This window comes from Myxine glutinosa, chromosome 4, assembly GCF_964187855.1.
Source record: "Myxine glutinosa chromosome 4, kmMyxGlut1.1, whole genome shotgun sequence".
In the NCBI taxonomy this organism is placed as follows: Eukaryota; Metazoa; Chordata; class Myxini; order Myxiniformes; family Myxinidae; genus Myxine; species Myxine glutinosa.
The window spans coordinates 27,278,085-27,300,543 of NC_136264.1; the positions used below are offsets into that span (position 1 = coordinate 27,278,085).

At 45.8% G+C, this 22,459-nt stretch overlaps 1 protein-coding gene across 17 annotated transcripts in view; it reads left to right on the plus strand.

The window, feature by feature from the left end:
* The window catches only part of LOC137424531 (eukaryotic translation initiation factor 4 gamma 3), a 269,017-nt gene that overhangs the window by 60,883 nt on the left and 185,675 nt on the right, over nt 1–22,459 (plus strand). For all 17 annotated transcript variants that reach the window (XM_078775553.1, XM_078775566.1, XM_078775569.1 and 14 more), the window contains one exon: nt 16,669–16,878. In XM_078775553.1, the coding sequence (XP_078631679.1) occupies nt 16,669–16,878 (210 nt within the window). The remainder of the gene's footprint in view (nt 1–16,668; nt 16,879–22,459) is intronic.

Sequence of the window (22,459 nt, forward strand, 5' to 3'; positions counted from 1 at the left end):
AACCATTGGCAATCTTACTCTATGTGGTTTTAAAAACCAAATTCCCATTGACCAAACTGTGGTGCTTCTCAATTTGGGGTCTCACTCCCCCGATGCAACTCCCTGTGCCCTTGCACAATTTCCGGGCTGGGTCGTGTAGCTCTCCCAGCAGGTCTACCCACCTGCACACCTCCATTACTGCAGTTGCCACCCGAGCTTACCTAGCTCCTCACCCTTACCTATCTAATTGGGGAAGGCCCTTCCTGGCTCTGTCACCCCTCGGTGCCCTTTGTCACTGGGCTATCCGGGTCCGTCCTCCGGATCCTCGGGCCCCATCCACAACAACTCTACCGGCTCCCAGAGCCCACCTGCGGCCTCACCTGGCCGACATCCTAACAGTGGCTGAGTGTCAACCAACTACACACACTACCAGGCTACACGCCCAGCCATTTCCACAACACTAATGCACCCATCCAAGTACCATTCTTTCACCACGCACCACAGATGCCAATATCCAACCACAATTTACCTGTACCCTCTACCTAACACTTAAACTACCCTCCCCGGGTATTCGTGATGGGGGTCCACTCTTCCCCCATTCACACCTCCGCACCATCCACTCCACTCCACAGTTTCCATCATACTCACTCCACGACCATCCATTCCAATACTCCATATACTCCAGACCATTTATTCCACGCAACCATTCTCCATACACCTGTCGTTGCACACCTGTGCAATCACACCTGGTGCCACCTGCACCCTCCTTCCTTCCTGGACCATTTGGGTAAGCACAACACACATCAATATCACTTACTCACACACTGCTCCATCCACCTGTTCAGTTGCACACCTGTGCAATCACACTACAACTCACAATCATTTACTCATACTCTGCTCAATACACTCCCAATCCTTAAACACACGGCATCATCTCATCTAACTACTCCCCTCTGGAACTTGCGCTTCCCAGTCGTCCCTTTAAACTATTGCGCTCCCTCGTCATTATCATCCACACTAATCTACCTGCGTCCCCACTACAGGTATCATTGTCACTACCTAATCGTAACGTTACCTATTGTCATCTTCTAGGTCCCTACACACTATATCCTAACCCTCCCGGGCTAGTTTTCACTGCCATAAACCCCATAAGTCTAGTGCTCCTTTGCCCCCGCTGTGAGAGATGGCAGAGTTGCCATCCCATCACATCGGGTATCTCTCACTATAAATTTTGCTCGTCCAAATTCAACAAATCAAAAATTTGCCAATCACTACCAATCCTCTGCCAATCATCACTCTGCCAATCCTTTGCCAATCATCAAATTTTGTTTTTTCTAATTTCGGGTCCAAAACACTATCCTCATCACACGTCTACTCACTAGTGCCTCTCGGTGCGCAAATTCATCTCCAAAGCTCGGCTTCGCAAAGCCGAGCAATGAATGCGGGTTGCTTGGTGCTGGCGGCTGGATGCGTCCGGCATTCGGTGCAGGGACGGGGGCTTACCCGGGCCGAGATCCCACGCACCATCTCGGCACGGAGCCGTCCAATGGCCCGATTTCGTCCTGCTGGAACGCCTCAACCACAAAGGGTTGTCGTGACGACCCTTCCTACAGGGCCGCCCGCTCCGCTTAGTGGAGCACGGACGCGGCCGTTCAAAGCGCGGCCCGGCGTGGATCGAAACCGCCGCGGATCGCCGCGGCACGCAAAGCTGCCCGATTCGCACCAAAGGCCCGATTCGGCTATACGTCGCTCTAACCGCTAACCCGATTACCGTCGATGCTTCACCTGCATGCTTACACCCCGCAGCCTGTTCCTTGCTCATACATCCAGCTGTCTCCATGCTCTTTGTCATTGCACCTTCCCTGACACACCCAGGTACACTCATGCCGCTTACAGACTTGGTCACACACCTGACCATCGCACACCTTTGCACACACACGTCGTTCGCACACCTCACTAACAGACCTCTTCGCGCCCCCTCCTCGGTCACCTCCTCCGTGACAACCGCAGGTCTGCTCTCACTTGCACACCCAACCACGTGCCTCACTACCAATTCAAGTGTGCATTCCCACACACGCTCTACCATTCCAGGTGTGCATCCTTCCATTCCAGGTGTACATCCTCTCTCACCTGCCACAACCAACTCACGCTCCATGTCACTCACTACTTTCACCACCACACTCGGTCGCGCACTCACCCTTACTCTCGCCAGCGCACTCTTTCCTCATGCACCCGTCCGTTACACACCTTTCTCGCGCATCCTCTTGCGCACACTCTCCCGTTACATCCTCCGTAACACTCACCACAGGTGTGCATTCTCCCTTACTTTTGACAGCGCACTCTTTCCTCATGCACCCGTCCGTTACACACCTTTCTCGCGCATCCTGTTGCGCACACTCTCCCGTTACATCCTCCGTAACACTCACCACAGGTGTGCATTCTCCCTTACTTTTGACAGCGCACTCTTTCCTCATGCACCCGTCCATTACACACCTTTCTCGCGCATCCACTAGCGCACACTCTCCCGTTACTTCCTCTGTAACGCTCACCACAGGCGTGCATGCTTCCGTTACATCCCCTGTAACACTCCCTACGACGCGCTTCCATGTGCCCCCTCGCACACGCGCTACGACCAACTCACTCTCGACAGCACACTCACTCCTCGGCGCGCACCTTTTCCTCACACACCCCAGAGTCGGACATTCTCGCACACCTCCTTCACACTCTGCACCTGTCGCACACCTCACCAACGGCCTCTCACGAACACCCGGATCCAAATCAACCCCCAAGCCGACTGAAGCTCCCCTCACATCATATACATTTCCACGTATATCACCACTCACCTTGGCACCTCGTCTCCGCACCTCCTTCGCCACCTGCAAACTCTTTATTTGGTTAGCGAGCACACCATCATGATTTGAGCACCAACCTTGTACATATTCCATCACCTCCTCCTTTATCTCCCTCTTAGTTTCCGTCCGTCTCTTCTTAATTTCACTCACCCCCTCTTCCACCTTCTCTAATTTTTCCTTCACCTCTTTTATTTCCCGGTGCGTCTCCTCAATTTCGTCCTCTAAGGCTACCTTGACCGTTTCTATGTGCGTCCTCACTTCCCGGTCCTTTGTCTCCATTACTTCTGTCACCTCGTCCAACCTCGTTGTCAGTCCCTCACGTACCATCTGACATTCCTTCTGTGTTGCTATTAATTCGTTGTTGATGTCTTTTTGTGTCGCTTTTAACCCTCCTAGTACCGCAGTGTTCCTTTGTACCTGCTCCACTAACTCCGTCTGTCCCACCGTCAGCTGTTCCACCTCCTGCGTCAGGTCCTCTATGCCCCCTTGTAACCTAGCCGTATTATTCCTCACCTCTTTCTCCATACGCTTCTCACCTCGCTTTACCTCCTTGCGTACCCCCGAGACCTCCTCGCGTACCCCCGAGACCTCCTCGCGTACCCCCGAGACCTCCTCGCGTGCCCCCGAGACCTCCTCGCTTACACCTCGTCGTATCTCCTCCTTCATCTCCTCCATCTCTTTTGTAGCTGCCACCCTCATCTGTCCCAATTCATCCCTCTGAGCATCCAATTTACCTTCTAACCCGATTTTCACCTCCTCTATCTGCTCTCCCATTTGTTTAATTTCTCGGGCGGAATGCTCCCCTATTTCCCGCAATTTGTTTTCCATCTTGTTTTCTAACCCCTCTAACCCATTTTTCACCCCCTCTATCTGATTCTCCTGGGCAGCCATTCTATTTTCCACCCCCGTTAACCCATTTTTCACCACTTTTATCCCGTTGTCTAACCCCTCAAATTTATTGTCTAATCCTTTAAAATTATTGTCTAACCCCTCAAATTTATTGTCTAACCGTTCACCGGTACCCCTCCCTTCGTCCCTCATTGCTCCCATTTGGTCTCCCAGCCACTCAATTTGGCTCCCCATACTCATCTGTACAGCTGCCTGCAGCTGCGCAATGAGGGCCTGCATGTCAATCCCTCCCACTTGTGCGGCGGGCGCGGCCGCCGTAGCCATGTGCGAGGCGCCATTTTGCGCGCCCGTAACCTCGTGCGCGAGGGCGCCATTTTGCGCGCCTGAAACCCCCTCAACCACATTGCCATTGTTCTCCTCCTCCCTTTCCTCCACATACATTTCCCCGAGGTCCTGGGTCGATTCTACCCCGTCTATCTCTCCCACCGGCATCCCGTCGCCTTGACCAGCCATGGCGCGACTTTCAAATTTAGGATTTTATAAAATACAATTTTTTGGGCCACTCGTAATTTGAGCGCGCTAAGCGCTTCAGGTCCGAATCCGACACTCCTGACACCACTTGTTACGGACCGCGGATAAGATGTTGTTTTGCCGAGCGGATGGCGCCGTGGCCGAACAGTTACCCCGACTAACCCGATTCCTGGACGTTGGCCGAAATCGCGCCACAGGTATTCAATTTGGAAACCTCTAAAGCGACCGAATGTAAAGAGGAAGAAGAAGACGTACAGAAGAGTAACAGGATTTATTATTTACACACACTAAGCAAAAGGAGCAGTCAAGGTTATATACAGGGAAAATGGAAAAAGCAGGTGACACAGTGAAAATACTAGCTTAACTATACAAGCTTAATTAACCCTGGGACAAGACAAACAAAACAAACTCACGTACACAAGAAGGATGGAATGGCAGGAATGGATGCTGGAAGGAGGAATGGGAAGGTTCAGCTGGGGCAGATGGTTCGGGTTTGATCCCGCACGGGACGTCGGCTGGACCTCGACGGCCACCGATGCCACCGCTATTTGGTTCCCGCGGGGTAACGGGTTGAAGCTGCCTGGTGGAGCCAAAGCTGCTTCTCTGGCCCACCTCAGGACGCGTCTGCCATCTCTGGCGCAACTCTTTCTTGGACCCTTTTTGCACAACTCTGTCTTGGTATCTTTTGCGCAACGCTTGTCATTCACCTCTCTTTGGCGCAACTCTTGTAATAGACCTTTCGTGCAACTCGTATAATTGACTTCTCGTGCAACTATTTTAATTGACCTCGAGCCTTCTCTCTCGAACCTTCTCTCTCGAACCTTCTCTCTCTCTTCTCTCTCTCTTTTCTCTCTCTTTTTTCTCGCTTTTTCGCAACGGCGTCCGCGCGCGCTTATATTACGCCTCGGGCGATCAAGCCGCTGGCCTTCAGGACACGCCCCTCGGTGAGCTCGCTTCGGCCCTGATTGGTGGACACAGGCCCTCTGACTCCACCCTTGATGACGATGGGCGGGCACGCCCTTCTTCCCCGAGCTGACCACACCATAATGGCGGCAAATGCAGTTGGCAGTATAAGTTTTGGGAATGGGAATGAAAGGGGATCTATCTATTTGAATTCGGTGCAATGGAGTATTAAGTTAATGGAAGACAAGGCCTTACCCTAATACACATAATAAGGAAATAACTGTCAACAAGGGGGGAAATCTATGATTGGCTAACGTGTGGTGTTTATGAACTAATTACGGGACGCACTTTGACCTTTATACATAACTGGAGTAAGGAGGGCGATATTTTAACAACAATTTACACAATAACAACAACAAAAAAAAACCATTCTCATATCCACAACAATATATACATATATATATATACATATATATATATATATATATATATATATATATACACACACACACACACACACACACACACACACACACACACACACACACACACACACACACACACACACACACACACACACACACACACACACACACACACACAGTATGTGGACACCCCTTCTAATTAGTGGATTTGGCTGTTTCAGCCACACCCATTGCTGACAGGTATATATAAATCAAGCACACAGCCATTCAATCTCCATAGACAAACATAAGCAGTAGAATGGGCCGTACTGAAGAGCTCAGTGACTTTCAACGTGGCACCGTCATAGGATGCCACATTTCCAACAAGTCAGTTCGTCAAATTTCTGCCCTGCTAGAGCTGCTGCAGTCAACTGTAAGTGCTGTTATTGTGAAGTGGAAACGTCTCGGAGCAACAACAGCTCAGTCGCGAAGTGTTAGGCCACACAAGCTCTCAGAACGGGTCGGTAGAGTGCTGAAGCGCGTAGCACGTAAGAATCGTCTGTCCTCGGTTGCAACACTCACTACCGAGTTCCAAACTGCCTCTGGAAGCAATGTCAACACAACATCTGTTTGTCGGGAGCTTCATGAAATGGGTTTCCATTGCCGAGCAGCCTCACACAAGCCTAAGATCACCATGCGCAGTGCCAAGCGTTGGCTGGAGTGGTGTAAAGTTCACCACCATTGGACTCTGGAGCAGTGGAAACGCGTTCTCTGGAGTGATGAATCACGCTTCACCATCTGGCAGTCCAATGGACGAATCTGGGTTTGGCAGATGCCAGGAGAACGAACTTTCCGTACAGTTGCTTGTTGGTCCAGTGTGCTCTCCATGAAATGTTAAGTGATGCCCTCAGTAGTCTGGTGTATACACCATCGAGCCTTTTGGACAGTGTTTGTCATCGTCCAAGTTTCTGCTCCGTACAGGAGAACACACTCAACTGTGGCGCGGAAGAAGTGTTCCTTCAGTTCTCTGCATAGGTCACTCCTTCAAACAACATTCATCTTTACTCATGCTGCTTAGGCTTTCGCAATCTGCACCTTCATGTCCTTTGCAGTGTTGTCAATGTATGACCCCAGATATTGAAAATCTGGGACACTTCAATTTGGTACCACCGAGGGAGATGAGATCGCCAATGTTGCCAAACGACATGAACTCAGTATTTTCTTCATTGATGATGAGGCCGCCTTCTGCAGCTGCACACTCGACCCTTTGTAGACGTTGTTGCGCTTCAGCTAGAGTGTCAGAGAGAAGGCTAATATAATCGCCGAAATCAGTATCTGTGATGGTGGTCGCCAGGCAACGTCTGCTGCGTCTCTGATTTAGGGGAAATCCTGGCTGCACTTAACCGTTGATTGCTGATCGTAGAGCAAAGTTGAGAGTGATGATGAAGAGGAAGGGAGCGAGAGTGTCCCTCTGGAGAACTCCGGCTAGTATTTGGAAGAAACCTTTTGTCGTCGGGTGAGCGTACGCGAGCTGGTTTATCCTGATACATAATACCTATGGCGTTCACGATTTTGGAGGAATGCCATATGCAATCAGGATCTCAAGCTTTTTTTCACGGTGTCTAGAATCAAATGCCTTGTGAAAATCAATGAAAGTTAGTATCGCAGGTAGATGCTTTGCTTTTATCTCTTCAGTGATTCTTCGGAGTGCAAGGATTTGTGCTGTTGCTGATCTGTTTGGGCGAACCCCGTTTGGATTGTTGCGCAATAATGGCTCGATGTGCGGTCTTATCATGTATAAGAGCAGTTTGTTGTAGATTTTTGCAGAGATACAAGTTTGGCTTATTCCGCGATAGTTCTTTTCAACGTTTAGATCCCCTTTCTTCGGGAACGGTACGATTTCACTATTTGACCACTGAATTGGTTTATTCCCAGACAAGGCTCTGTTACAGATTTCGAGTAGCTGCGTCGAGTGCACCACTTTTCCAAATCTCCGGGTGGAAATCCGTCAATACCCGATGCTTTGTTGTTGGCCAATGATTTTGTTACTGTTATTAGTTCTTTTATTGTGAAGTTTCCTGTGTCAATTGGCAGTACCTCATTTACAACTGTATGAGTAGGGGCTATGATCATAGTTGGGGACTGTCCTAGAAGGTTTGCAAAGTGATCCTTCCATTTTACAACCCTTTCGGCAGGGTTGCAAACTTCAAGTTTCCACTGGTTACTATATTTCCACTGGTTACACACATATATGTATGTATATACATACATACATACACATACTAGAAGGGGTACCCGGCGTTGCTCTGGGGAGGGCTATGAGAAGGGTGGCAGGGGAGGGGGCGGGGGGAAACAAAAGGGGGTCAGGAAGGCTGGGTATGTGTGGGGGTGGGGACAAAAATGAGAAGGGCGGCATGCAGGATAACTGCCAGGGTGTGGTTGGGGACAGCAGCTGAGCAGGGGACACAGAGAGGGAGGTGTGGCTGGATCAGACAAACAACAATTGACCTCAACAATCCTGAGGGGGTGGCAAGCAGGGTTCAACCTCCAGCCACAGAGCCCTTCCACCCGAATGCAAACACCTTGGGGATAATGTACTGCATCACTCCACCAGGATCTGGACACAGGATTCAAATGAATACACTTGTTGTCAAAGTATGTTTTAGGCTTTTGAAAAAGACATCAACAAGATGAAGTGACTCCCATAAAAACATGTTTTTATTTATGACAAACTTCTTCAAAATACTCATCTCAGCCAGGCAACGGAATTTTCACATGAGTCCCACACTTCCGAACCGGGGAATAAACTGTGCCACATTACCACCACCCCTTCCGAGAGGAATGACGACACCTGGATGGACGCACCCACTGGGATGTCCAGCACACCCCGATGGGTCTTCACAAAACGATCCAAAGAGGACATCACGCCACCTCCAAAGCATGCCCAAGTTGGGGGGGAGGTTGTAGGGGAGGCACTGACTGCAGAAAATGTTCAAACTGGCCAGGCAAGTCACTCATGAACACCCATTAATAACACATGGGAACCACTGAGGGAGGCCCCATCAGACAAATGAAAAACATCTGGACAAGGGAACACCAAATGGTGAAATACTATTTAAGGGGTTAACTCTGATAAAAAAATAAAATAAAACAAAACAAGAAACTCACCCCAGAAAGGAAAAACCTTGACAAAACAACACAACTCAAGTCGTCTCAGTTTCCAAATTGGGAGGAAAACGTGAGGGCGAGAAAGTACCCAAAACACGGAAAAGCGAGGCGGGAGGGTGGGGCGGGAATGGGTGAAGTTTGGGCCACGTCTACAAACAGCCAGAATGTAATTTTGAAGGTGTTTTAGCGTTCTCATTATTAGCCATGGTCATAAAAAAACAAGTAGCGCGATGTTCAACAGGAGGTCCAATTTGGTTTGTGTCAAGTTTTTTGGTACTTGGCCCAGTAGTTTGGGCGTATTTGGTGTTTCTCTCTCTCTCTCTCTCACTCACACACACACACACACACACACACACACACACACACACACACACACACACACACACACACACACACACACACACACACACACACACACACACACACACACACACACACACACACACACACACACACACACACACACACACACACACACACTTCAGTATGAGCAAAGTAGGAAGTCTTTTGATCGAGACATGATAACAAAATATATCGTAATATGAAACCAAAAACAATTTAAAGGGATTTCCATGAACTCTTAAGGATATAATCAACACTGAATTATTATAATAAGAATAATCAAATCTGTGGGTATAATCAGTGTGACCTTTTGACTTGAGAACTCCCTCCACTCCATTTGGGATTATTTTAGTTTATGGATTTTGTTTGAGTTAATCTTTTCCCAACAGCGTTGTGATGGATTCCAGAGCATAGTCAAGCTGCTCACATTTGTTTAATTTCTCTCTCGAATGTACTCACCCTTCATTTATTCCAAGATATAGTGTCAGGCAATAATAACTGTAATAAATTAAAGAATATGGATATATTTCTTCAATATCATGACAAATTAGTGTTCGAAATTGTCATTTGAGAAAGATTGGCATTGTTTTAAGTGCACTCATACTTTTGCACCCCACGGTATATAATCTATAGCGTGCATGGATGTTTGTGATGTCATGGTATGATATGTGGTTATGTGGTTGGGGGGGGGGGGGGGGGGGGTGGGTGAAGCAGGTATGTAAAACGTTAAATTTTAAAATGTGATTGTTAGTAGTATTTCATTTTGATATAACTAGGGCATGCCCGTACGTGGGTGCAATGCCCGTACGTGGGTACGTGGGTACGTGGGTGCGAGTATGGTGACAATCCCCCCCCCCCCCCTCTATTTCCATGAAATGTTTTGGTCCATTCGCAACGCCAAAGCGAACGGCGAACGCTTTACATGAAATGGTTTGGTCCATGAAATGTTTTGGTCCATTCGCAACGCCAAAGCGAACGGCGAACGGCTTGCGAGTACAGTGACAATCCCCCCCCCCCCCCCTCTATTTACATGAAATGGTTTTAATTAGTTTTAAAACATAGTTTAACGCCAACATAGCGGCAACATAGTTTGCCAACGTGAAATAAATGAATACGCTCTCAAATGTGCCGTCCGAGGCAGAGTGTGTTCGCCACGTTCGGCACACGCGATAGCTCGCTGCTCTCTGATTGGTTGAATCGTTTTTTGGACATAGCTCGGTAAGTAATTGTCCGATTAATATGAAACCTTGAAAAGGCACATCCTCGGGTCCCCAGCAATATACCTGGCAAGTTTCAAGTATATCGGACCCGTGGTTGTCGAGAAACAGCGGTCACAGACAAACAAACAAACAAACAAACACACATACAGAGATTACTGGAATTATAGATAGATGACTGTTTGTTTGTTTCTTTTTGACCTAACTGTAAAGGGCAGTTCCATATGTACTACACTTTCACCATGAGGTGTATTTCCACTCTTTTGCCTTGAGCTGTTGAATATTGTTTTGATTAAAAAAAAAAATTGTGTGCAGTGGAGGGAGGGGGCTCCAATACAACAACTTTTCTCTTTTGTAAGATTTTGTTTTTAAAAGTTACTTGTGTTTTCTTTCTGCAGTCTTTTTTATTTAATTGAATAATAATTTTAAACTTGATACATACTTCCATGGGGTAGGGTGTCACTCCAATGTACCTGCGATCTGTTTTAAAAATTCCCTCTCGCTAGATGATGGACCCAGATTGCGTATATTGTAATGTATTTAAGAGGTGGTGTCCCGAATATTTTCAGCCATTTCAAGCAAAAGCAATCAGCTTGCTATCGCTTGCCAAGCCAGCCTTTCCTTATCACCCATTTTGTTGGAGTGTTTGGTGGAGTGGTTAAGCCGCAGAAGATGTTGTGATTGTTGATAACCCCATTCAAATGGAAGTGTGCTCCATCACAGAACCACAAGGAGTTGATCTAATTTGGTACCTTTCCATTCAGTCACTGAACCAATCACACATTGCTACTCGTCTCGTCTTGTCATTTCATTCAGAGTTAGTTTATGCCTCACAGATATGATGTAGGTGTAGACTGTAGAGTTTGAGTTCAGAAGTGAGAATGCGCCACACAGATGAGGCTCACATCGCCAGTTTTTGGGAATGCCGATGGTGGGATTTCTTCGGAATTTTAATAGCAGAATCTCTCACAAGATCAATGTTCCCTTGGTCCTTGGTAACGCTTGGTGGGTGCCATTTTTGCCTTTATTTTGATTTTTCACGCTTCCATGTGCTTGGAAGTGCTCCACAAGCCGCTGAATGCTCCCATCGGACGTTCCATTACAGATGTGAACATTGTAATACTGACATTATCGTTGGTGCACCTGCACATAGGATTTTGTCTCAAACCACAAAGTCACGATTTTCACTTTTTGTTCCACTGAACACCATAGTTAACATAGGGTCTTACTGACTACCTGGTAGATATTGCATACCACCACCACCATAACCTGCAAGAGAGAAGTGTATAGCATTAGAAACGTTAGAATATCAGGCTGTTCAAATCGTCCACTTTTTTTTTTTGAAACACCCTGTATACTATGTCCACTGCCATTCCCTCATATACTCAATCGGAACTTGCTTCATGGAACTCCAATAAATGTTATACATGATCTCACTTTAGTAATACTTGCTGACTACCTTTAATTTATATTTATCAAAATGGTTCCTCTTCCCCACAACTGAAGTTAAATTATCAGGTCTATAGTCCCCCATTTCTTCTCTGAATCCTTAAATAACGGTTACATTTGTTACTCGTCGATGCCCTGGTACCCTTCCTGATGTCAAATATCAAACGTGTACATTATGTCGTTTCAACATTGCCGCAATGATAGTGAGATTCCAACTTGAACTTTATACTGCTGAACCTTTGAAAAGTGAGTTCAGGCAAATTTCATCATGCTTTCGTTATAGCTGTGAGGACGGAGCCATGCAGGCCTGGCACAGACGTGCTGGAAGAGATCTATTTATATTATGAAGATGTATTATATTTATATTATTTATATTGAAGAGATATATTATGTCTCATGTATTTGAAATAAGTAAATTTATCTGTTAATTGGCGAAATGGTCTCCATCTTCATACCTCTTTTCTTGGCTGCATGTCTGAAAAGAGTGCCGTAATTTTGCAGAGTTGCCTCTTTTTGTACATCCATGTCTTATTGCCCTGGATACAATTTTTCTTGCAGGTGTAAATATCTAATCTTTTAATCTAGCATCAACATGCCTTGGCGGTACATGCAAGGACATGTCTGAGTCTGTGATCATTTTATTCTGCCATCTCGTAGACCACCGATCATCGCTGTTTACCTGTGCCAGCGATTGATTGCACCTGCTGTAAAAGAGATGGGAATGAAATTGGAGGAAATCCAGATTGGGATGATGGATTCATTGATGAAACTATACTTCATGGTGTCACCACTCAAAATAAAACAAACTTCAAACAGCATGCTATGCTCATTTTTAGCCTCTTTGAAACCTTTTTATGCCTTTGTGCCTTGCCATAATGACTAGGATTTCATGTTTTGACGCTCTTGACTTTTTGCTCGTTCAACCTTGTTTAATGTCTGCTCCAGCCCAGATCCCCTTCTGTAAGTTGAGTTGGGATCACTCTAATCCTTCTGACCATCCCTACCCCCTTGTGTACATGTGCTAAGTCTGTTTGAGATTGGCCAAAAAAAATGTATGGTTTTCATATCTCTGGTATCTTCTTCTTCTTCCACCACGGCCACAATGATTCCCACACTTGTGTGGTTGGCATGGGGAACTTTTTGGGGAACCCAAGTCTTTCACGAACCAGCTTTCCAGGCTTGACTAAGTGGTTCAGGTAGAAATTTGTAATTTTACCCGAAAACATAATGCCTCCACCAACGAAGTCGAATGACTGAAGAAGTCACCAGAATGTTTTCGGGTTGCCTGTCCATGCGTCCGTGATAGGTTTTCATTACCGTGATAACTTAAGAACGGCTAAGTCAAACTTGGTGTAAGTATTATATTGATGCAAAGATGAACTGATGTGATTATGGGGGCAAGAGATCAGAGGTCCCGTTAGGTAAAAATTCTGTTACCCAGCTAACTTGTGACCCAGTGATGGGGTTTTGACCAAACTTGGTAGAAGTAGATATTATTTTGCAAAGATGAACTAATTACATTTTGGTGTCAAAGGTCATGTCAGTTAAAAATGTGATACTTGAGATCAGCTGAAGGGATTTAAATCAAATTTGGTACAAGTATGTCCGATGATGTAATAATGTAGGCGGAGGTATATCAGTCGACGTCACGACGTAGAAGAGTGCCGTTCTAGTTTTCATGGTGCTGGCGACTAACTGGCCTACTCTTCACAAAGGACACCGTGGGATCATAATTGTCCACCAACAAATGCCGGTAGACGGCACGTCTGTTCAACATCCATCCAAGGGATGGCACACAATGATGTATCACCCTGCCTGTGAAACACAGTAGTGACTGTTTATAACTGGGCGGAGATTAAAACCCAGGATAGACAGCTTAAAGGCAAAGTACATACCTCTAGTCTAGGCCATCCTGCCAGCTCCCACAATTGGTACATGGCCATAATAACTTGTAGACTGTAAACATTTTTGCAGCAAGGTGGTGTCTTGGTTCGGGGGAATGAATTTGAATAACCGTTTCCAAGTTGATTAATGTTGACTAGCCTGAAGTCGAACTTTTGCAAAACTGATGCATCAATTTAAGGTTTATATATATATTTTCCTAAGTTTGTTGAGAAAGCATCATTTATGTACTCAGAGCCATGTCTCACAGGCACTGGGTTATGCTGTGCTGCAAAATCATTTGCCTTGGTCGTTTGCTGAGCTTTGCCTATGCCTTTGGCATATGCTGTCAAAATGCAAAGGTACATCTTTCCATGTGTGAAGTCGTTGGGTGTTGTTCAACCACCCTCGAGGACAGATGTTTTTGGAGCATAAAAATCAATAGTAAGATTGCCGTACTCCACCCCACCCCACCACGGAAGGGTACCTTTCTGATGTATACCAATGAGAGCAGAAAATAATGAGTAAGCCACGTGTAATGCCTCTTCTTTTTTTTAGGCCTGGGTCTTAGCAAGAAAATGTTTGCTTTGCTTTGATCTTTTTAAACTCTTGACCGGCATAAATATAATATAATGTATTGATATTTAGTTTTTTTTTTTTTTTTTACAGCCTGACAACCTAAATGGTCTTAAAAAATAATTGCCTAAATGTAAGCATGGGGAGATGTTAAGTAAAATAGAAAGGAAAGACGTCCGTCCTTTAATTATATGAACTATTGAGCTGAAATGCCTTGTTGTTGACAAACGGGCATCTCTTGCATGTGGTAATTTGCTTGTTGAGTGTGCCCACGTTGGGATCTTGCGCTGGTTGCATTCACGCAGGTTTTCTACGGCCAATCTAATTTGAAGATAGCTTGGTATAACGATTCTATAATGTAACAGATGTATGCTGTGGATTTTCTTCAACGATGTTTTGGAGATGGTAAGGTTAAAAGGCAAGCTCAAGTTGGTCGTATCACACGGCGCCATTTCATATTGTCCTACTGACCTGTTTCTGTCCAATCGTGCTGCCGCCACTGGGTTTATGCTTTAAAAGTAGCATTATTCATCCTGGGACCTTGAGTTAAGAAATAGTGCAAGTTTTTGGTATCTGATATCCACAGTGCACATGCCTCGGTGTGATCCCTTTGGAGTATGGGACTGTTCCTGAGTCACTTAAGGTGGTCTTTGTGAAAAGAAGTATAAAACCATGAAAACATTCACCTTAAAATCGATGTATGTGTATTTGCTTTTTCTTTTTTTTTCTTTTAATAAAGGCATCAAAGCTCATGGAAGAGCAGAACAGATGGTATAAGGTGTCAGCAGACACTGAGGAAACAAGACGACAAGAATGCACAACAGCACGGCTCAAAGCACTGCTGAGGGAAGTGGTGTGAGGCTGCCTCTGAGCAGTTGTAACATAACTCTCAAGGAGAAATGGGAGAGGTCGTGAAGTGGTGGTGGGGGAAAGATTACAAGACTATGATAAAAGCATGAGAGGTAAAAGCATGAGAGAGCAGACTCAAAGTCAGTCCCACAGATGAGATGAGAGGGTGATGAATGAATGAAGGCTATCGTTAAATTTAGACTTTGGGAAGGTGACAAAGTAAGGTTTTCTGTTGCAGCCTGCACGAACTGGAGGTGAGGGCAATAGGAGCAAGACCTACAATAGGTGCTCCAAAAGACCAAGGCAAGCAAGCAACAGAGCAGACCGTGAGACTTGGCCTTCTACCGTGATATGTCATCGACATGGATGGTCTGAGACGCCATGCTCAAGGGGAGTAATGTGAAAGCAGCAGCACCAGTCCATAATGGGGCAGCCATATACCATGCCACTTGCAAAAAGCTGAGGATGGCAAAGGGAGAACCTGACTCTGCTGGGAATTCTGAGGCAGTGTCAGGCTTTGGAGGCCAGCTTGGAGATGTGCTCTCTCCAAGAAAGGATGTAGCAGATCGTGACACCTGGGAGCGCCAAAGACTACCTCTCCCAGAAGTTGGGAACAGAAATATTTTGGGAGATTTGTCAACCTATCCTTATTGAGGAGGAAAATGAGAATATGGGTCTTACCTGCATTAGCACATGCTTCAGGTAGCTCCTTTCTCAAGGTCAGCAAAAAGAGATGTTTCTGCAGCTTGTCTGCTGAAGGGTTGAGCTATCTTCCATAAGCTAGACTTGTAAGCTAGACCAATTGACGCAGTGGATTTTCCAGGGACGGTCATTGATGTACATCAAAAACAGGATTGTACCCAGAATACTACCATGAAGAATGCCAGATTATAGGGGTGTAGAGCACAAGAGAGGATGGGGAGAAACCTGTCAGTTTATTCCTCAGGTAGTCTGGCACATCTGAAGGCAGAGGCACGACTGTTTTGAGCTTTATGGGGAGACCTTCGTTTCGCATCATTGAGGTTATCTTTGCAGGTTGAAAAGACCAAATGGTTTCTTGCAATTGGCTCCCTTGCACGAATTGTTGTATCAGACAATATGTTAGACAGGGTAGCTGGAGACGTGAAGTAGAAGGTATTGTGTTGAGATGTTAGTCCCAGGCCGTGTCATATGTCCAGAGATGGAGCGATGGTAGACCAGTCAGCGGAAGAGAGGGTGGACTGCAGGCCAGACCAATTTGCCCCAATTAAACTGCCGGACAAGTTGGTTGGTACCTTGGTGGTTCCCTGCATGCTGCCGGAGAACAGTCACCTTCAAGAGGTAGGGAGCATAGGCAGAGCAAGTTGTGGGATATACTGTACTTGATAAAAATCTAGCAAAGAGTGGGATATATGAGAGGTGACACAAGGTCTTTTTTGGAACACATTGACATTGGCTTAACGACGTAATTGTGTGTGTGTGTGTGTGTGTGTGTGTGTGTGTGTGTGTGTGTGTGTGCGTGTTTGCGTGCGCGCATGTGGGTGGGGGACGGGGGTGGAGAGAGAGAACTACTCTCTACTTGCTTTCAGAATGTTTTCTTGTATCTTGTCGCTTTTCTCGTATCTCTGCATCAATGTTTGTTCCTCCTTAATTCTTATACTCTATTGTTCCTCCCACCACCCCTCCTAGTTCATGCAGCCACGTACGTTGCCACAAAACAGTGGTGCACGTGTCCCTGGTACACAGCAGCAACTGCGTGGAATCCAGACAGCACCCAACCCTGCCATGTATCCTACGGGGTCTCAACCTCACACGACCCTGAATCTCGCCATGCCCTTCGTTCCCACGTTTTCCACCACTGGCACGGGTCCGCAGTTCTTCTTCACGCCACAGAATCAGGTGCGATCTGGGATGGAGTTTAACACCACTCCAACCTGGTGATTTAATTACCAGATCATTGAATTGGTAATACAGTAGAACATCTTTTATCTGCAATGGTTAGGACCATTAGTGTTCCGGATAAACATTGTTTCCAGTTAATGGATGTCGTTAATAGAAAAATAAATTGCTGACCACGAAACCCGGTTATGTTTGGATCGGCTTTTTTCGATGACAAAGCCTTTCTTTCAACAAACTGCTTTTAAAACCTAATAAAAGGTTCAATTTAATTTTCTCTGGATTTTTTTCACACCCAAAGAGGGGGAACACATTTATACAGAGACTTTTGCGACATGTACAGTCGTTATCCTCAGTTAAAACAAGCCAGTTCCTCTGTAGCTACGCTTGGAGATATTTTCTCACCACTCCGTAAACACCATTCGCATTTATAGCGAGGTATTCGTGCTTTGCACGGGCGGGAAGCGAAAGCATGATCTCACCCCTATGTATGTGTAAGTAACCTCAAATACGTTTTGAAACATTAAAGACCTGTGAAAAGTCTGCAGAAGTTTGATGAGCAAGATGGAATTTATATTTCTGCCACCGAGGGTGGACGGAGGTTGTTTTCACCCCTGTTTGCTTGTTTGGCTTAGCACAATGTCTCAAAAGGTTGTGGACGGATTCTGACGAAATTTGGTGGAGATGCTGGGTATGTGACGAGGACGAAATGATTACATTTTGGTAAAGATCTGGATCGGGATAGGGGAGTTATTCAATTTTAAAGTGATTCTTCAACATTGAGTAGAAAGAAGAACCACCTCTAGAGGCCATTTTTTCCCGCAGAGCAGGGGTTGGCCTACGTATATAGCACATAGCGATATATAGCACATTGAAATATAGGATTATGACAAAACTTTGTGGATGAGTTGGTTAGGTGACAAGAAGAAGCGATTAGATTGTGGTTCAGGTCCGAATCCAGTTCCAGCCTATCAGTGGGGTACAAATAGCAAACTGTTCAGCCTTGCGGAGGCAAGCGCTCCACCGAGTGCCGTTCTAGTTACTTTTGTGATAATATTTTATATCATTTTCTTGGTGTATGTTGCCAACGTAAAACTAAAGTGAAATGAATATCTGAACTACGGTTACATCTTTTTCTCTGTAATGTTCAATACTTGTTCTCAAATTTATTTTCAGGTTATGTATTCTCGGGCTAAGTGGGACACCGTTCCACAACCACACCTGGCTTTGCATGCATTTTGTGATTAATTTGGTAAAAACAAAGCATGGAACATACATCAAAGGCAGACAAATCATGGGGATACAGCAGTGATTGCACAACGTCACAATCCCCAACCTGGATTGTGTGTTCACTAGTCACCGACATGGCTGCCGCTATCGTTACCAGGAAGCGGTTGTGACAAGTGAATACCCGTCTCCCATAGATATAACCGAAATATATAACAACCCCTCCTCACCCTCGAGTCTTAAATTTCCCACTTTTTATTTTATAGTTAGATATAAACTATTTCTGTTATTCCTGCATATAAAAGCCTACATTTTGTACATTGAGGTGCCCTAACTGAGATGCAAGTCGAGTCTTTTCTGTGGCAATTATTTTTTTGGTTAAAATGTTTATTATTGTTATTGTTATTATTATTATTATTATTATTAGGTTTACTCTCCATGAAATGGAGAGTAACCTATTATTACTGCTAGAGTTTTTCTTATTATTCTTCCGCCCTATTTAGCACCTCCGAAAATTTCATAATTAATGTTCTCAGCAACCGCTGGTCAAATTGACAGGAAATTTTCATCAAATGATCGTCTCGGCTCGTAGAATTTTTTAATGCTAATTATGACGTCATAGGTCACGTGGTATGGGCGCCATCTTGTAAAACACATTCAACTTTGCCCCTCTATCTCCGAAACCGCTCAATGGAAAAATTTGAGGAATGGCTCATTCTAAAGAACTCTTCAATGGGAACAAAAGACGTGTGTTGGGTATATTAAAAATGCTAATGTTAAGAGGTTAGAATTAGTCAAACAAAAAAATTTCTCCCCCAAAAATGGGATTTTTCCCCCAGATGCTTAGTTAAAAAAAACTCAGAATGCAAAACATTTCGAAGTCATACGTCACATGGTTCGGCCGCCATCTTGTTTTACGTGAAAAACCACAAAAAACCATTTTTCCCCGGAACGGCTGAACGGATCGAGCCCAAACTTGGCATGCATATTCGCACACCCATGACAAACAAAAAAGCCTCTGAGCTCGATGTCATCCGACACATGGTTTCAGAGTTATGACGTTTTTAAGCTCAAACTAGAAATGGTATCACCTCCATAATTTGTGAAGATATCGAGTGGAAACTTTACACAAATGTTCCTCATGGGGGAATGTTTCAATGTTACTTGAGACGTTTTGATAAGTCACATGGTTTGGCCACAATAAATAATGGAAGGTAAATTTTTAAAAGCTTGTAACTCTTGAACCACTGCATTGATCGACTTGAATTTTAATGCAATGGAGCTCTCATCAAGCGGAAGAAGTGTGCAAAATTTCAAGATGATTGGATGTACGGTCTCGAAGCTGTCTTTATTGTTGAAAGAAGAAGAAACGCACTATTTTGTCCTTCCAGGACGGGATCATGATAACACGATCTCCCGCGGTCATTTGAACCTCAAATAAAATTCCAATTGTAGATTTGTCAATAGATGAGGTATATTAACAAACAAATGAAACAGATTTGGTCAAATTCTGACTTTTTAAAACTTGATCGCATTCGACACAAAGTTATGAGCAACTAAAGAAGAAGAAACCTCGTTTTGCTTCTCAGATGAATATATGAATGAATGAATGAATGATCGTTTTTTTAAGGCCATTTTCCCCGCTAGAGCGGGGGTTAGCCTAGCGGGCCCCATGACAATCATGGTTCCCTGTTTGAGGCAATGTTTTTATGGCCGGATGCCCTTCCTGACGCCAACCCTTAGTCGCCTCTTCGATGCGCAGGGATACGGTGTACCTATTCTAAACCGGGGTACACACCTCGTCCCTCTATACAAGGGGAAAGGTGACCCTCTGGAGTGTGGCTCGTACCGAGCGATAAAGTTATTGGAGCATGGAATGAAGGTATTGGAAAGGGTGTTGGACAGGAGGATAAGGAAGAAAGTGAAGATCGACGAAATGCAGTTTGGATTTATGCCAGGAAGAGGAACGACAGACGCGCTTTTCGTTGTGAGGCAGTTGCAGGACAAGTACATGGAGAAGAGGAAGAAGTTGTTTCTTGGGTTTGTTGATCTGGAGAAAGCATTCGATCGGGTTCCACGCAAAGTATTGACATAGGCATTGAGGAAGTTAGGAGTGGAGGAAAGGTTGATCAGAGTAGTGATGGCAATGTACAAAGGAGCGTGCACAGCTGTAAGGACGAAGGACGGGAACAGTGGTGAGTTTGAGGTGAAGGTGGGACTGCATCAGGGGTCGGTACTAAGTCCACTACTATTTGTAGCTGTGATGGAGGTGCTGGCTCAGAACGTAAAGGAGGGTTTACCGTGGGAGTTGTTGTATGCAGATGATCTGGTGTTGATTGCGGAAAGGTGGCCCTGTGCTGTGTGTAGGAAGGGTGTCGGAGTGAACTCCATTCAGTGTACAATGTGCGCTGAGTGGTTTCATCAAAAATGTAGTGGTCTGAGAGGGTCATTAACCAGTGTGGCAGCTACATTCAAATGTAAGGTGTGCACAGAGGGAGCTGCAGATGGAGGAAATGTTGAGTTGGATCTTGGAGACGGCGTGAAGCTGGAAGGTGTGAAAACATTTTGCTACCTCGGAGACATGCTGAATGGAGAAGGTGGATCAGACTGGGCAACGGTTGCTCGAGTGAGATGTGCATGGAAGAAGTTTCGGGAATTGAGTGGCGTGCTGATGATGAGGGGAGTGTCGTTGAAGCTGAAGGGAAAGGTGTATGCTGCATGTGTGAGAAGTGTTATGATTTATGGGAGCGAGACATGGGTAATGAACGTAGAGCAGCAACGAAGGTTGGAAAGGGTGGAAATGCGAATGGTTCGACGGATGTGCGGAGTATCGTTGAGAGAGAGGAAGACAAATGATGAATTGCGAAAGATGATGGGAATAGAGCCTGTGATTGATGCTGTGAAGAGGAACAGGTTGAGATGGTTTGGTCATGTGGTGAGGAAGGATGAAAGTGACTGGTTGAGAAGAGTGATGGAATTGAATGTCGAAGGAAGTAGAAGATGGGGAAGACCGAGAAAGACTTGACTAAAGATGGTGGAATAAGAAAGGCAGGCAAGGGGGTTAACAAGGAGAGATGCAGAAAATAGGGCAAAATGGAGAAGATTGTCATGGGGACCGCAAGGCTAACCCCTGCTCTACCAGGTGTTACGGATTCTGGATTTAGGTGAATTACTATTCAGGTCATTGCTTAGTAATGTTTATTCAATTAAAGGTTGTTGTGGTTAAATGGTTAGAGGCGCTCCTGATAACAGGAGACCGGAAACGGGATGGTGAACCGGAAGAAGAAAAAAAGACACGAGGTCCTGAAGAAGCGGCTATCTTCTTCTTTCTCGCCCAGCTCCGACGCGAGCGGTGTCGATATTGATTAGCGTTGGGAACGCTGAGTTTGAAAAGCCCGTCTGGCGAGAGGAGTTACCTGCGCGGGGTGATTGCCTGTTACGTGTCAGGTTGCCGTGGCTTCCTGGAAGGAACCAAGCGTCCGGCACTGTTCGCCTCGACGCCTCCGAGGGCGTGTACGGGTCGCACCTTGGGCCTCGCGCGCTTTGCGAGCCGCGCTTTGCTTTGCCCACTTTGCTTTGCAAGGAGGTGTGCGCTGCAGCAGCTGTTCCGGTACGTGACGTGCACGTTTGGAGCACGTCAGCCAGGGGTCCAATTCAACCGCCCATGTGCGGAGAAGTCGACCTTCCCCTTGGTCTGGAGGGGCCCAGAAACATTGTGAGGGACAGTGACTATTGAGGGGTCGTGAGTGGGGAAAGGGGGGAAATATATGAGATGGCCATCTTAGTAATATTGTTGATGGATTGTTGATGGTTGTTGATGGATTGAGAATATATTATTAATTAATCCGGATCCTTGGTGTGGGGTTGCTTATTGACCTGAATTGTTTGTGTCTTCCATATTGATTGCATTACGAAAGCGTATAGATCATATATCTTTCTGGCGGGGTCCTCCCACGGTCCGGGGGTCACCAAGACCAGGTAGTTACCGGGAGGACCACGTAACACAGGGAAAATGGCCTTTAAAATGCATGTTGTGTGTGTTCTTGGTACACACTGGGATTCTGTCTTTTGCAATAATTCTGTCTATAATTTCAGGTTAATTTTCTTTTTAAAATCGCTTTTTTTGCAATCAGTGCATGGATTGACATGTCTGGATGTGTGTGTGGGTGTGGGGTGGGGGGATGTGGGGGGGGAGGGGGACTGGGGGAGGGATGTGTATGTGTGTGGGGGGGGGGGGGGGGGTTTGGTGTGTGTGTGTGTGTGTGTGTGTGTGTGTGTGTGTGTGTGTGTGTGTGTGTGTGTGTGTGTGTGTGTGTGTGTGTGTGTGTGTGTGTGTGTGTGTGTGTGTGTCTCGAGC